General features: G+C 43.0%; 1 protein-coding gene across 2 annotated transcripts in view; it reads left to right on the forward strand.

Moving 5' to 3' along the window:
• LOC110503119 (vinculin) overlaps positions 1–16,750 on the forward strand; it is a 77,882-nt gene that overhangs the window by 31,780 nt on the left and 29,352 nt on the right. For both annotated transcript variants that reach the window (XM_036960508.1, XM_036960509.1), the window contains exons 2-6: positions 3,738–3,808; positions 7,037–7,187; positions 8,113–8,221; positions 8,586–8,708; positions 14,058–14,218. In XM_036960508.1, coding sequence (XP_036816403.1) covers positions 3,738–3,808; positions 7,037–7,187; positions 8,113–8,221; positions 8,586–8,708; positions 14,058–14,218 — 615 coding nt within the window. The remainder of the gene's footprint in view (positions 1–3,737; positions 3,809–7,036; positions 7,188–8,112; positions 8,222–8,585; positions 8,709–14,057; positions 14,219–16,750) is intronic.

Genomic DNA, 16,750 nt, shown 5'->3' on the forward strand with positions numbered 1-16,750 from the left:
TTCTGAATACACTGTATATCATCACAAAGTAGTCGCAATTCAACGGCTCAAACACATACGTGGCAGGGTCTACAGTCAACCACGGATTACAAAAAGAAATCCAGCCCCTCACGAACATCGACGTCTTGCTCCCAGACAAATTAAACAACTTCTTTGCTTGCTTTGCGGACAATACAGTGACACCGACACGGCCCGCTACCAAAGCCTGTGGCCTCTCCTTCACCATGGCCAACATGAGTAAAACATTTAAATGTGTTAACCCTCGCAAGGCTGCTGGGCCAGACGGCATCCCTAGCCACGTCCTCAGAGCATTTCCAGACCAGCTGGCCGGTGAAGTTAGGAAACAACACCTCCGCCCCGCTGATCCTCAACACTGGGGCCCCACAAGGGTGCGTTCTAAGCCCTCTCCTGTACTTCCTGTTCACCCATGACTGCATGGCCATGCACACCTCCAACTCCGTCATCAAGTTTGCAGACGACACTACAGTGGTAGGCTTGTTTACCAACAATGACGAGACGGCCTACAGGGAGGAGGTGAGGGCCCTCAGAGTATGGTGTCAGGAAAATAACCTCTTACTCAACGTCAACAAAACAAAGGAGACCGCAAAGGGAGCATCCAAGGGCTCTACACTAACTTTTTTCCCAAGGAGTACATGTGCTCCCAAATGAAAAAATGTAGGAGCACACAAAGAAATGTAGGAGCACAGTGAAACTTGTTCAAGTAACACAGAGTTTATTAACAAACATTTTATTACATACATATTTATACTGCGTGTGTTATTGTGTGTGCGTGTACTCACACATATATGCAGCAGCACATACCACTAAAATCACACATTGACCCATGCCTACTGGACCCAAAGGATATCAGTTATTCAGCTGCTTTTGTATGTTTGCCGTCTGGCACGCTTGGCACGCTTAGAGGTCAGCCAGCGGTCCACGGCAGGAGTGGGATCGAACTCCTCGACAGAAGGCCCCTCCAGGCTGATCCTCATCAGGTCTTCGGTGGTGGAGACCACAAGGCAGCTTCTTGTCGAATTCTTAATCCGGTTCTGCGCCTACCTGTTAGCCTACCTTGTAATCGTCCCTGTAGGGGTCCTTTGTCAACATGGTCTTACACAGGCCACTGTAGAACTTGTCCTTGAAACTGTGGCTGACCAGGATTTTCAGCCCCTGCCACTCATCCTGGATTGCAGCCATGTTGCACCCCAATCTGCAGGATTGAACAGAGCAAGTGAGTTTGCAAATATGCAAACATAACATGTGTCTCATATGGCCATGTAGTGTCAAATAAATTCTTACCTCTCTAGAGGCTCCTTGAATGTCTCATCAGGTCTGCCACACCATCATCGCCAAAGGTGAGAAGGCTGGCCTGGTCTTCTGGCCATGTGTCAGGGTTTAGCACTCTGAAAGATTCCACTGGGGTCTGGACACTCTTATCCTTCAGCATAACGCAATACTGGGGGCAAACTACCTGCCTTCCAGGACACCTACAGCACCGATGTCACAGGAAGGCCAAAAAGATCATCAAGGACAACAACCACCTGAGCCACTGCCTGTTCACCCCGCTTCCATCCAGAAGGCGAGATCAGTATGGGTGCATCAAAGCAGGGACCGAGAGACTGAAAAACAGCTTCTATCTAAAGGCCATCAGACTGTTAAACAGCCATCACTAACATAGAGTGGCTGTTGGCAACACACAGACTCAAATCTCTGGCCACTTTAATAAATTGATTTAATAAAGGTATCACTAGTCACTTTAAATACTGCCACTTTAATAATATCTACATATCCTACATTACTCATCTCATATTTGTATATACTGTATTCTATACCACCTACTGCATCTTGCCTATGCCGCACGGCCATCGCTCATCTATATATCTATACTTACCTATTCATCCCTTTACTGTGTATAAGGTAGTCATTTTGAATTTGTTAGATAACTCGTTAGATATTACTGCACAGTCGGAACTAGAAGCACAAGCATTTAGCTACACTCGCATTAACATCTGCTAACCATTTGTATGTGGCCAATAAGATTTGATTTGATCAAATTGCAATATTTGGCGCAGCCCTATACTGGTACTGTAACTTTTGTCCACTGAGCATTTATAAATTAAACAAAGATTGATGCCAAGCTAAAACTAAAGTAACTGCTCAGCTCTCTCTGTGAGGTGGCAGCTAGCATAAAAACAACTATCCAGTGTCCCAGGGTAGTTACAGGGCCGTTCAACTAAAGGTTAGGGGAACAGGGGAGATTCCTTTTTAGATGTAGGACACACAAACCAACTGAGTGGATTTGAACTAAAGGGCAGGAGAGAGTCCTGTTCAGTAACTTACTTCCAATTGACCGATGAAACCAATGTGCTTCGGTCCAACTCGGACCACACTATAGTACATCAGCTTTCTGGTATGTCTGTGCTACTCACGGTCTCGAGCTGAGCTGGTTACTGTTGAAGCATCCTTGAGCTTTCACCTTACATTCCTAATAACTACTAGGGTCAGGAGTTTTTTGTTTGTAACTTTATGACATGACCTGGAAGAGTCCTGGGGCCCATTCTCTCTCAACCTCTCTCCACTTTTAGCCTGGCATCAACCTTTGTGTTTAATTGACGAACGGTGGTGTTGGACGCTCTACTTCCACAGTCCCACTGGACCAATGAGAAGACAGTAATGTGCTTCTGGCACTGCCCCATGCAGACTCCATGACGTCAGCTTCCATGGCCACTGACTGTGATGAACTGGTGGAGCAGTTAAGAGTAGAGTCTCACCACTTCACCACTAATGTCCCATTCCTAATAACCAGGTTCAGGATTTTTTTGTGTGGACTTTGTGACCTGGCCTGAAACAACCCTACTAGTTGTAGCCCCATAGGCTATTGACGTGGTCAGGAAATACTCATGAACATACTACAAATTGTAGAACATAATTTTGTTAAGTTTATTATGCAACTTCATTATAATTTCCCTTTGTATCAAAGTTCCCAAAGTTCCTTACTTTTAGATACACCAGTGTAGCTGTGGTCGTAGTATCAAGTTGAAGTCGTGGTGCTTGTTAACCGGAGTTGTAGTGGGCATGTTAACATTTTGTTGAATATGATCCTCTGTGTGTGTGTGTGTGTGTGTGTGTGAGTGAGAGAGACGGGATCAGTCAGCCAACAAGCCCCATCTGAATCAGACATTAACAGCCTCGCTTGCAGAGCGAGCTCGAAGCTCAGGGCTCAGTTGTCTATCGGGTCGGGGAGAGACTAATAGACAATAACTGACACCGAGGCATTCCCTCCCTGTCCGTCGGTTTGAACATCTGCAATAAGAAACTACTCCTCTCTGTAATTGACAAATAGATTTTCCTCTGTCTTCTATGAATGGTTTTGATCATTCCTTGTGTGAGTGTGAGGTCATACTGGGAGAAATGAGTCATAGTAGCCATGTGTGAGAGAGAAGAGGCATTCAGCTGTTTTACACATTACTTTGTGTGTGTGTGTTGCCCTGGCTCTCCTCCAGTGACCTGCTTGTTGAGACAATTGTTTATATCATCGTTGACTAACAAGATGTGACAATACATGATTAAAGACAACAAGGAAGATCAAAGGTTCTGGGATTATCGGACCGAGATGCTCAATGAAGAAACTCCATTATTAACTAATATAAAAGTGATTACTTAGTCTATAGGAGTGTCCAGGAAACTGGCCCTACAGCATGTGGTAATGTGCTCTTCCTGTGTTTCTGTTCTAGGTGGGGAAAGACACTGTCCAGACTACAGAGGACCAGATAATGAAGAGAGATATGCCTCCAGCTTTCATCAAGTAAGTACACAAAGAACAACTCTCCTCGATTCTCAGCCCTCAAACTTTTTCACCTTATTTATTATTTACCAATCTATCCAATTTAGTCATTAGTTAACGATGATGAGTATGAACTTCTGTACTCTCTCTTTGTCCTGTTCTCTCCCTCTCTGCTATCTGCTGCACACAGTAATGGCTGCTTGCACCCAGGCCAGCACGCAAAGGTCAGAGATGGCATGTTAAGTGCCTCAGAGTCATAGCCCTGCCCTCCCTGGTCTATTATAAATACTGTCTTAGATTGTGTCCCAAATGGCACCCTACTCCCTATATAGTGCACTTTTGACCAGGGGTGCTGCCTGCTACTGCTAGTGAGTTGCTGGCTGCCTCATAGGCTACTATTTTCCCATGGAGGGACTCTAGTGAAACAGGAAGGAACACTCTTAGGTTTCTATATGGTCTTCCTTCCTGGACAGCTGCTCTTGCACAACCTCGACCAAAGCTAAGCCCCTAGTGAAGACATGCTGTTAAAATGTATTTTCAGACAGTAGTTTTCTTTGGACGTATTGATTCAATCTACGCTCAGTGGCCAGTTTATTAGGTCCACCACCCCGTTCACGAAAATGGTTCACTCCTATTGACAGTGAGTCACGTGGGCATCAATGCGTTTGATTGAATGGTAGAATGGGCAAAACGAGTGACCTAAGCAACATTGAGGGTGGTATGATCGTTCGTGCCAGGCGCACCAGTTCCAGTATCTCACAAATGGCCCGCCTCCTGGGCTTTACATGCACGACAGTGTCTAGAGTTTACTGAGAATGGTGCAACAAACAAAAAACATCCAGTCAGTGGCAGTCCTATGTGTGAAAACAGCTCGTTGATGAGAGGTTGAAGGAGAATGGCAACAGGCGGGCCACAAACTGACAAATATCGGCACAGTACAACAGTGGTGTGCAGAATGTTGGCTGGGTGTTTTGGGTGGTTCGATCTGGTACCTAATAAACTGGCCACTGAGTCTATATTACCTTTTTATCATTTTAAACAGTAATCTAACGATAAGTCACTCCCTGAATAAATTAATAAAGAAGGATATTAATCTTTCCTCCTCCAGTATCTCCCTCCTGAGATCTCTTCCTACTCCACTCGATCTAGCAATAATCTGTAGCCCAGCTGCTTTGCTGTGACTCTGCGATCCCTTCTTAGCCTTTACACCCTCGCTCCCTCCGTCTATAACTCAGTAATACAATAGGGGCTGACTGGGTCACGACGGGGTCACGGGACGCCCAACAAGTTCACGTATGAAAAGCAATTGGCAGGCGTAGGTCATAGAGGTCACGGAGGCGCCCTGAACCCATTTGGCACCTTGAAGTCACATCGTCACCATGTCTTCATCCATCAGATACAAATGCTGGAATGTGTCTCCTTAACTATATATATCTCCTTCACTATAATTAGCGTGTGCATTGATCCTGGTCTGGTCCAGTAATGTAGCATAGCATGGGGTTGGCTGCTGAAGGACAGTGCTGGCTGCACTAACGTAACATACATAATATTATACTGAACAAATATAAACGCAACATGTAAAGTGTTGTTCCCATCATTCATGAGCTGAAATAAAAGATCACAGAAATGTTCCATTCCAAAAAGCTTATTTCTCTCAAATTTCGTGCACAAATTTTGAGCATTTTTTCCTTTGCCAAGATAATCCATCCACCTGACAGTTGTGGAATATCAAGGAGCTGATTAAACAGCATGATCATTACACAGATTCCCCTTGTGCTGCGGACAATAAAAGGCCGCTCTTAAATGTGCTTTTTTTGTCACACAACACAATGCCAAGTTTTAAGGGAGCGTGCAATTGGCATGCTGACTGCAGGAATGTCCACGAGAGCTGTTGCCAGAGAATTGAATGTTAATTTCTCTACCATAAGCCGGCAGTACGTCCAACCGACCTCACAACTGCAGATCACGTTTAACCACGCCAGCCTAGGACCTCCACATCCGGCTTCTTCACCTTCAGGATCGTTTGAGACCAGCCACCCTGACAACCGATGAAACTGAGGAGTATTTCTGTCTGTAATAACGCCCTTTTGTGGTGAAAAACTCATTGCAATTGGCTGGGCCTGGCTCCTAGTGGGTGGGCTTGTCTCCCAAGTGGGTGGGCCTATGCCCAGTCGTGTGAAATCCATAGATTAGGACCTAATCAATTGACTGATTCCCTTATATAAACTGTAACTCAGTAAAACTGTTGAAATTGATGCATGTTGCGTTGAAATTTTTGTTCAGTGTCGATGCATTAATAATACATAATATATGCTTTGATCTAAAGTGACTTACAGTTGAGTGCATACATTTTATATGTGACCCCAGTGGGAATCGAACACATGGCCCTGGCGTTGCCTACACTACAAACTACACACAGACACCGCCAGCATGCAAGTGTCACTTCCCAGCACTCTTCCTGTTTTAATATGCACATACATTACCAGTTACCACAGGCTTTAAGAGACCAGCGACAATTCTGCCTCAGCTATAATGGAAACTCAAACTGAACTTCTCTAGTCTGGCCCTTCCTGCAAACACAGTGCCTTGCCTTCCAGCACTGTGGGGGGGACGAATAATGCTAGTTCCCTATTAAACAGAGGAGAAGAGTGTTTGGCCCGCAGGCTTTAGTGGGAAGTCGGGATTCTGTGGGAATTGGAACATGTCTGTCTTTGGCTTGTTGCCTGTTTCTGTGCATCGTACCGTGGGGTTGGAGGTTCGATGATATATATGAGGCTTGGGCTATGATATCGAGCCTGCCTGTGTTTCGCTAACTAAAAGGTTTCTTAAATATACTGCATCTCCTCTGCAGCAGCAGTACACACCCGAGGCCATTTTCATGAAACCTGCTCAGGGATGCTATAGTGTGAGATATATTGTGAGACTAATAGAAGCTCTTCATATTGACAACAGGCTTCATCTGCTTGCCTTGCAATATATGACTGGAGGCGGTATACTGATTTAGAACGTGAGAAAGTAGTTGTGTTTAAAACATGAAAGAGCGTTTCGTTTTTCTTTGTCGTCAAGTCAGCAGTTCCACCTAGACACACTGCTGCTATGTATATACACTTTTATCCATGGTCACTTTTAACAACAGGAGATTGGCCCTACTGCCCTGGTGCCCTACTGGCTTTTGGAGACCCTAAATGATATATGTTACATTATTGTTTAGTGGTATTGTTTTCCACTGTTCCTCTTTCCCTCTCTCAGGGTGGAGACTGCATGCACCAAGCTGGTGCAGGCAGCATCTATGTTGAAAACAGACCCTTACTCCGTTCCCGCTCGAGATTACCTCATCGACGGCTCCCGGGGCATCCTCTCTGGCACATCGGACCTGCTGCTGACCTTCGACGAGGCTGAGGTACCGTCAAGTACAGCACCATAGGTTCTGGGAGCAGTTTAATCTCACCCTCAAACTGAACTTCTTCTAAACCCCATTAATTACACACAGGCATAACCTGCCGCCCATCCTTGGCCATGCTCAAAATGTATTCCGGGACGAATGTGTGTTATTACAACACAGCACAGCTCAGCTGAGAAGGCTAGAGCTAGTGTCTTAAACCAGGTAGCCGTAACATCCATCCAACCCCATCCATACTCTCTCCCCGGGGGTGAAAATCACCAGCCATCAGCTCTCATCAGGCGGTAGCAGCAGCCAGGGCGACTCGGCAGTCAGCACAGACAAGCTGTTTTATCTGTTCATGCGGCTGGACTCAGGGACAGTAGCACAATCCAGTGTAGAGACATAGAATCGGGTGCATTTTGGGACTGAGCCAGGTAAGTTGTTCATAAAGCAGCACTGGGACTAGATGAGGAGAGCCGTACAGTAACCACACACACACACACACACACACAACAACACACAGCTGGTCTGGAGCTGAATGAGCAGGACAAAGAGACAGGAATGTCAGTAGCACAGCATTAATATCCAGTCTAAATAGCTAGACAAAATACTGTACCAACAAATAATTAGGGTTTACTTTATTGTCCTGAGGGGAAACTTGTCTTGGACATTTAAGTCCAAGATAGCGTTTATGTAATATGACGTTAGCATAATCACTCTGAAAGAATCACCTTCACCTTCAGAATCACATCATAATAAGAAGTCTTTAGTCAATGAAGATGGAGTTTAGAGTCCAAGAATGAAAGGTCTTGCTTGAAACACTAGTCTAAAAAGTTGAATCTGACTTCAAATCAGATTTCCAAATCTAATTTCCACACCAAACTGGGTTACCAAGACAATGTAGATTATTGATCCTGTTTCGTGTTGTTCTGATCAATTGCAGGTTCGTAAAATCATTCGCGTCTGCAAAGGTATCCTGGAGTACCTAACCGTGGCAGAGGTGGTGGAATCTATGGAGGACCTGATCACATACACAAAGAACCTGGGTCCAGGTCAGTCCCTTCATAGTTACATTTGCATAGGTGTTACAATCAAAACCACATACTTTAGTTACCAATACCTGGCTACTGAGATGATATAATGCATAATAACAATAATATATGCTTTATCCATAAATGTTTGACATTACTTTTTAAATTGTATTTTGGATTTTAAAATGTATACAGACAAACAGGTAGAGGGAAAAACACAAGCTGATCCTGCATCAATCACACCTCAACACCCTATGCTCCTGACATGATGACCTGATGTTGACTTGAAGTTCTCTGTATGGATGGCATGTTGACAGGAAGTGGAAATTACGCGAGAGAAACACGTTATATAACCAACCGATCCTTTGTTGTTGTTCCTGTCCAGGGATGACAAAGATGGCAAAGATGATTGACGAGCGACAGCAGGAGCTGACCCACCAGGAACACCGCGTGATGCTGGTCAACTCCATGAACACAGTCAAAGAGCTGCTCCCTGTACTCATCTCAGGTGAGCCTCTATTCTACTCTTCCACTGAACACATTCAAAGAGCTGCTGCCTGTACTCATCTCAGGTGAGCTTCTACTCTATTCTATTGAACACAAAGAGCTGCTGCCTGTACTCATCTCAGGTGAGCTTCTATTCTACTCTTCTATTGAACACAGTCAAAGAGCTGCTGCCTGTACTCATCTCAGGTGAGCTTCTATTCTACTATATCTATTGAACACATTCAAAGAGCTGCTCCCTGTACTCATCTCAGGTGAGCTTCTACTCTATTCTATTGAACACAAAGAGCTGCTCCCTGTACTCATCTCAGGTGAGCTTCTATTCTACTCTTCCACTGAACACATTCAAAGAGCTGCTCCCTGTACTCATCTCAGGTGAGCTTCTACTCTATTCTATTGAACACAAAGAGCTGCTCCCTGTACTCATCTCAGGTGAGCTTCTATTCTACTCTTCCACTGAACACATTCAAAGAGCTGCTCCCTGTACTCATCTCAGGTGAGCTTCTATTCTACTATATCTATTGAACACAGTCAAAGAGCTGCTCCCTGTACTCATCTCAGGTGAGCTTCTATTCTACTCTTCTATTGAACACATTCAAAGAGCTGCTCCCTGTACTCATCTCAGGTGAGCTTCTACTCTATTCTATTGAACACAAAGAGCTGCTCCCTGTACTCATCTCAGGTGAGCTTCTATTCTACTCTTCTATTGAACACATTCAAAGAGCTGCTCTCTGTACTCATCTCAGGTGAGCTTCTATTCTACTCTTCTATTGAACACATTCAAAGAGCTGCTCCCTGTACTCATCTCAGGTGAGCTTCTACTCTATTCTATTGAACACAAAGAGCTGCTCCCTGTACTCATCTCAGGTGAGCTTCTATTCTACTCTTCCACTGAACACATTCAAAGAGCTGCTCCCTGTACTCATCTCAGGTGAGCTTCTACTCTATTCTATTGAACACAAAGAGCTGCTCCCTGTACTCATCTCAGGTGAGCTTCTATTCTACTCTTCTATTGAACACATTCAAAGAGCTGCTCCCTGTACTCATCTCAGGTGAGATTCTATTCTACTATATCTATTGAACACAGTCAAAGAGCTGCTCCCTGTACTCATCTCAGGTGAGCTTCTATTCTACTCTTCTATTGAACACATTCAAAGAGCTGCTCCCTGTACTCATCTCAGGTGAGCTTCTACTCTATTCTATTGAACACAAAGAGCTGCTCCCTGTACTCATCTCAGGTGAGCTTCTATTCTACTCTTCCACTGAACACATTCAAAGAGCTGCTGCCTGTACTCATCTCAGGTGAGCTTCTATTCTACTCTTCTATTGAACACATTCAAAGAGCTGCTCCCTGTACTCATCTCAGGTGAGCTTCTACTCTATTCTATTGAACACAAAGAGCTGCTCCCTGTACTCATCTCAGGTGAGCTTCTATTCTACTCTTCTATTGAACACATTCAAAGAGCTGCTCCCTGTACTCATCTCAGGTGAGCTTCTACTCTATTCTATTGAACACAAAGAGCTGCTCCCTGTACTCATCTCAGGTGAGCTTCTATTCTACTCTTCTATTGAACACATTCAAAGAGCTGCTCCCTGTACTCATCTCAGGTGAGATTCTATTCTACTCTATTCTATTGCACACAAGGAGCTGCTGCCTGTACTCCTCTCAGGTGAGCTTATTTTCTATTGAACACATTCAAAGAGCTGCTCCCTGTACTCATCTCAGGTGAGCTTCTATTATACTCTATTCTATTGAACACAAAGAATTGCTACCTGTACTCCTCTCAGGTGAGCTTCTATTCAACTATGTTCTATTGAACACAGTCAAAGAGCTGCTCCCTGTACATATCTCAGGAGCGCTTCTATTCTACTCTATTCTTTTGAACACAAAGAATTGCTACCTGTACTCCTCTCAGGTGAGCTTCTATTCAACTATGTTCTATTGAACACAGTCAAAGAGCTGCTCCCTGTACTCATCTCAGATGAGCTTCTATTCTACTCTATTCTGTTGAACACAAAGAGCTGCTGCCTGTACTGTATGATAGTAATGCACACATCTTTACTGTGTGTGTGTGTGTGTGTGTGTATATACAGTTGAAGTCGGAAGTTTACATAAACTGGTTTTAATGAGTCCAACCTAAGTGTTTCAACCACTCCACAAATTTCTTGTTAACAAACTATAGTTTTGGCAAGTCAGTTAGGACATCTACTTTGTGCAATTGTTAACAGACAGATCATTTACTTATAAATCACTGTATCACATTTCAAGTGGGTCAGAAGTTTACATACACTAAGTTGACTGTGCTTTTAAACAGCTTAGAAAATTCCCCAAAATGATGTCATGGCTTCAGAAGCTTCTGATAGGCTATTTGACATAATTTGAGTTAATTGGAGGTGTACCTGTGGATGTATTTCAAGGCCTACCTTCAAACTCAGTGCCTCTTTGCTTGACATCATGGGAAAATCAAAAGAAATCAGCCGAGACCTTAGAAAAAAAATTGTAGACCTCCACAAGTCTGGTTCATCCTTGGGAGCAATTTCCAAACGCCTGAAGGTACCACGTTCATCTGTACAAACAATAGTACGCAAGTATAAACACCATGGGACCACGCAGACGTCATACCGCTCAGGAAGGAGACGCGTTCTGTCTCCTAGAGATGAATGTACTTTGGTGCGAAAAGTTCAAATCAATCCCAGAACAACAGCAAAGGACCTTGTGAAAATGCTGGAGGAAACAGGTGCAAAGGTATCTATATCCACAGTAAAACGAGTCCTATATCGACATAACCTGAAAGGCCGCTCAGCAAGGAAGAAGCCACAGCTCCAAAACCGCCATAAAAAAAAGCCAGACTACGGTTTGCAACTGCACATGGGGACAAAGATCATACTTTTTGGAGAAATGTCCTTTGGTCTGATGAAACAAAAAAATAACTGTTTGGCCATAATGACCATTGTAATGTTTGGATGAAAAATACAAAACATAGAAACTGAACATAAGAATGCCCCCCCCCCCCCCCCCCCCCCCCCCCCCTTGTCACACCCTGGCCTAACCAAAATAGAGAATTAAAGCCTCTCTATGGCCAGGGCGTGACAGTGCTTTGCTGCAGGAGGGACTGGTGCACTTCACAAAATAGATGGCATCATGAGGAGGACAATTATGTGGATATCTTGAAGCAACATCTCATCATCAGTCAGGAAGTTAAAGCTTGGTCGCAAATGGGTCTTCCAAATGGACAATGACCCCAAGCATACTTTCAAAGTTGTGGCAAAAAAGGTCAACAAAGTCAAGGTATTGGAGTGGCCATCACAATGCCCTGACCTCAATCCTACAGAACATTTGTGGGCAGAACTGAAAAAGAGTATGCGAGCAAGAAGGCCTACAAACCTGACTCAGTTACACCAGCTCTTTCAGGAGGAATGGGCCAAAATTCATCTAACTTATTGTGGGAAGCTTGTGGAAGGCTATCCGAAACGTTTGACCCAAGTTAAACAGTTTAAAGGCAATGCTACCAAATACTAATTGAGTGTTTGTAAACTTCTGACCCACTGGGAATATGATGAAAGAAATAAAACCTGAAATAAATCATTCTCTCTACTATTATTCTGACATTTCACATTCTTAAAATAAAGTGGTGATCCTAACTGACATTAGACATGGAATGTTTACTTGGATTAAATGTCAAGATTTGTGAAAAACTGAGTTTAAATGTACTTGGCTAAGGTGTATGTAAACCTCCGACTTCAACTGTATATATAAGGACAAGAAGGCCTAGTCCTATAGAGACAGAGAGAGATATCCCGGTGGCATGTTTCCAACACCGAGATGCATTTCTTTATCCTTGTCAGATAGGCTACTACTGCTATACAGATTTAGGCTAATTTGTTCATTTCGAACATATAAAGAGGAGCGTTATATTGTTAGATTAAAGGAATAACTCTGGTAGGCCTAAAACATTCTTCCTCACCTCAAGTTCAATTGTCAGAGGCCGTTGGAGCGCCAATGCGCACTGCTTTCATAGGCCTGCAGTAGCTAAAGCGTATAATAGCCACAACACACCAAACCTTCACAACATTTTCAAAACTTTATTAGGGTAATGTCAAAAGTAAAACAAGCCATTGCTTATAGGGAAAAGACAAAGAGGTTATTAAATTGCGGCATAACAATACGTTTATTTTTACATCTCGGCCTGATTTTGTTTTTTCATAGTTTGAATGTAACATAGTAATTATATTATATTGCGGCAAACATGCAGTTTGTAACTTAATTTGGCCAATGAAAATGTCTCAACAGAATGAAGCAAAATACTTTTACAAACACTACATGACCAAAAGTATGTGGACACTCATCGAACAACTCGAACATCGTCTAACATCTTATTCCATAATCATGGAACAAATCTACTAATTTGAGCAGGTGTCCACATACTTTTGGTGATGTAGTGTATTTAAAAAGCTGGTTTAAACCCACAAGTTTTGAACAGGCTATATTGAAGCAATTAGACCTCTCAACAAAGGTTAGTCCCTATACCGTAGGCTACTGAACAAATGACACCAATAAGCTAATGATCTTTCTTTTACAACATACCTACTTATAACCTATCTTAAACGAAATACCGAGCAAAATATTTTAAAAACAGTTTGAACTTAATTTAGCCATTCAAAAATGTCTCAACAGAATGAAACCAAACACTTTTTGCATATGTAGAGAACTGGTTTGGATTCATATAAAATCTTAAAATAATGATAAATCAAATTATATATTAATAAATATGAAAATAAATAAAATACAAGTTTGAAAATTGCGTCAAACCTGAAGAGTTGGCCGCACAATTGTTCTTATCATCTTTGCCCATTACAATATTAAAACTTGTCCCCATGGAAATTCCCCTTCTCGGCTTCTTTTCATTATACTCTTTCTCTAACTTTCATTTTACTTCAATGAAAAATGCATCCATCTTAACAATCAACAGTAGACTAGGCCAAGGCTTCTCTCACTCACTCTCTCGCTCTCCTTAGCAGCAGGTGCATGTTAGGTGAGAGGCCAGAATCAGTTTCAGCTGGCTGACACAGATAACAAGCTCACGCAGTTCTCATCAACCACCTTTAAATTTACAGAGGAGTTCCTATCAGTAAATCAATTTCAATTGTACACACCCGAGAGACATGGCAATTATATCATCTCGAACCCGATCCGAGACAAAATTTAGGACCCGGACCCGCTCAGGTCAGATCTCGGAATATCAAGGACTGTTGGACCTGTAAAGAACCTCAAGTTCAGTTCCCTATACTTTCGACTATACTGCAAGTAACTAAGTGCTTGTTACTGATGGTCATTGTTGTGGTGTTACTATAGGTATCAAGATCTTTGTGACGACCAAGACGTCCGGCAGCCAGGGAGTAGAGGAGTCTCTGAAGAACAGGAACTTCACCTTCGAGAAGATGAGCGCTGAGATCAACGAGATAATTAGGGTGCTGCAGCTCACTTCCTGGGACGAAGACTCCTGGGCCAATAAGGTATGTAGCTAGCTAGAACCACACCCTCAGGGTTGTCTTGGCCACTAGTGGGTGAAGTTGCTCCTAGGTACTGATCTTGTGTCAGTTGTGCATTGTCCCCCCTAACAGTTAATGTTAGAATTGGGGGAAAGATGCTGTACCTGGGAGAAACTTCACCCCAGAGCTTGTTTTTGGCCCGGTCTCTCCCACACGCACACACCTCGACCCTCGAGAGCTGCTTGTCTTAGGCAGTGAAATCGCTTTGCCCAGTCACTCGCTCATTGCACCGGCTAAAGAAAGCGATGTTTTTTTTGTCCAGTATGAGTTCGTATGAATCTAGACTCAAATGAAAGGCTTAAAGCAAAGCAGTGACTGTCTGGGCCAAAGCTTGGTCTGCTCAACACCCACATGTGCTCACATGCACTATACGCTGTGCGCTCGCGTACATGTAGAGACTCCCAGAATGTTGTGGGAGTAGAGTGCACCACAGCCTGGACAGGTTTAAGTGTGATGCCCATTTACTGTTCATTGTTAGTAAAAAAAAAAAAAAGGTTAATTTTGGATAATTTTGAGGTGGTTGATTGTCTAAAATGGCCATTTGTTACATTGCTATTTTAAGATTGATTGCTTGAGGAAACAGGCACAGGGTCCTAATTTCCATTTAAGCAGGCTCTCTCTCTCTATCTATATCTCTTTCTATCTATCTCTCTCTCTTTCTATCTATGTCTCTCTCTTTTATATATATATATATATATATATATATATATATATATATATATATATATACAGTGCCTTGCGAAAGTATTCGGCCCCCTTGAACTTTGCGACCTTTTGCCACATTTCAGGCTTCAAACATAAAGATATAAAACTGTATTTTTTTGTGAAGAATCAACAACAAGTGGGACACAATCATGAAGTGGAACGGCATTTATTGGATATTTCAAACTTTTTTAACAAATCAAAAACTGAAAAATTGGGAGTGCAAAATTATTCAGCCCCTTTTACTTTCAGTGCAGCAAACTCTCTCCAGAAGTTCAGTGAGGATCTCTGAATGATCCAATGTTGACCTAAATGACTAATGATAAATGATAAATACAATCCACCTGTGTGTAATCAAGTCTCCGTATAAATGCACCTGCACTGTGATAGTATCAGAGGTCCGTTAAAAGCGCAGAGAGCATCATGAAGAACAAGGAACACACCAGGCAGGTCCGAGATACTGTTGTGAAGAAGTTTAAAGCCGGATTTGGATACAAAAAGATTTCCCAAGCTTTAAACATCCCAAGGAGCACTGTGCAAGCGATAATATTGAAATGGAAGGAGTATCAGACCACTGCAAATCTACCAAGACCTGGCCGTCCCTCTAAACTTTCAGCTCATACAAGGAGAAGACAGATCAGAGATGCAGCCAAGAGGCCCATGATCACTCTGGATGAACTGCAGAGATCTACAGCTGAGGTGGGAGACTCTGTCCATAGGACAACAATCAGTTGTATATTGCACAAATCTGGCCTTTATGGAAGAGTGGCAAGAAGAAAGCCATTTCTTAAAGATATCCATAAAAAGTGTCGTTTAAAGTTTGCCACAAGCCACCTGGGAGACACACCAAACATGTGGAAGAAGGTGCTCTGGTCAGATGAAACCAAAATTGAACTTTTTAGCAACAATGCAAGACGTTATGTTTGGCGTAAAAGCAACACAGCTCATCACCCTGAACACACCATCCCCACTGTCAAACATGGTGGTGGCAGCATCATGGTTTGGGCCTGCTTTTCTTCAGCAGGGACAGGGAAGATGGTTAAAATTGATGGGAAGATGGATAGAGCCAAATACAGGACCATTCTGGAAGAAAACCTGATGGAGTCTGCAAAAGACCTGAGACTGGGACGGAGATTTGTCTTCCAACAAGACAATGATCCAAAACATAAAGCAAAATCTACAATGGAATGGTTCAAAAATAAACATATCCAGGTGTTAGAATGGCCAAGTCAAAGTCCAGACCTGAATCCAATCGAGAATCTGTGGAAAGAACTGAAAACTGCTGTTCACAAATGCTCTCCATCCAACCTCACTGAGCTCGAGCTGTTTTGCAAGGAGGAATGGGAAAAAAATTCAGTCTCTCGATGTGCAAAACTGATAAGAGACATACCCCAAGCGACTTACAGCTGTAATCGCAGCAAAAGGTGGCGCTACAAAGTATTAACTTAAGGGGGCTGAATAATTTTGCACGCCCAATTTTTCAGTTTTTGATTTGTTAAAAAAGTTTGAAATATCCAATAAATGTCGTTCCACTTCATGATTGTGTCCCACTTGTTGTTGATTCTTCACAAAAAAATACAGTTTTATATCTTTATGTTTGAAGCCTGAAATGTGGCAAAAGGTCGCAAAGTTCAAGGGGGCCGAATACTTTCGCAAGGCACTGTATATATATGGTCCAGACAACTTTTGGGGTATTTCAAATTTTTGAGAATCTTACCCCAAACAGCAAATCACTTCCTCATCCTTGTTGTGCAGTACGGGGGCCCCGAAAAAACATGAAAAAAGGCTCCAAAA

The sequence above is a fragment of the Oncorhynchus mykiss genome, chromosome 23, assembly GCF_013265735.2.
Source record: "Oncorhynchus mykiss isolate Arlee chromosome 23, USDA_OmykA_1.1, whole genome shotgun sequence".
NCBI lineage: Eukaryota > Metazoa > Chordata > Actinopteri > Salmoniformes > Salmonidae > Oncorhynchus > Oncorhynchus mykiss.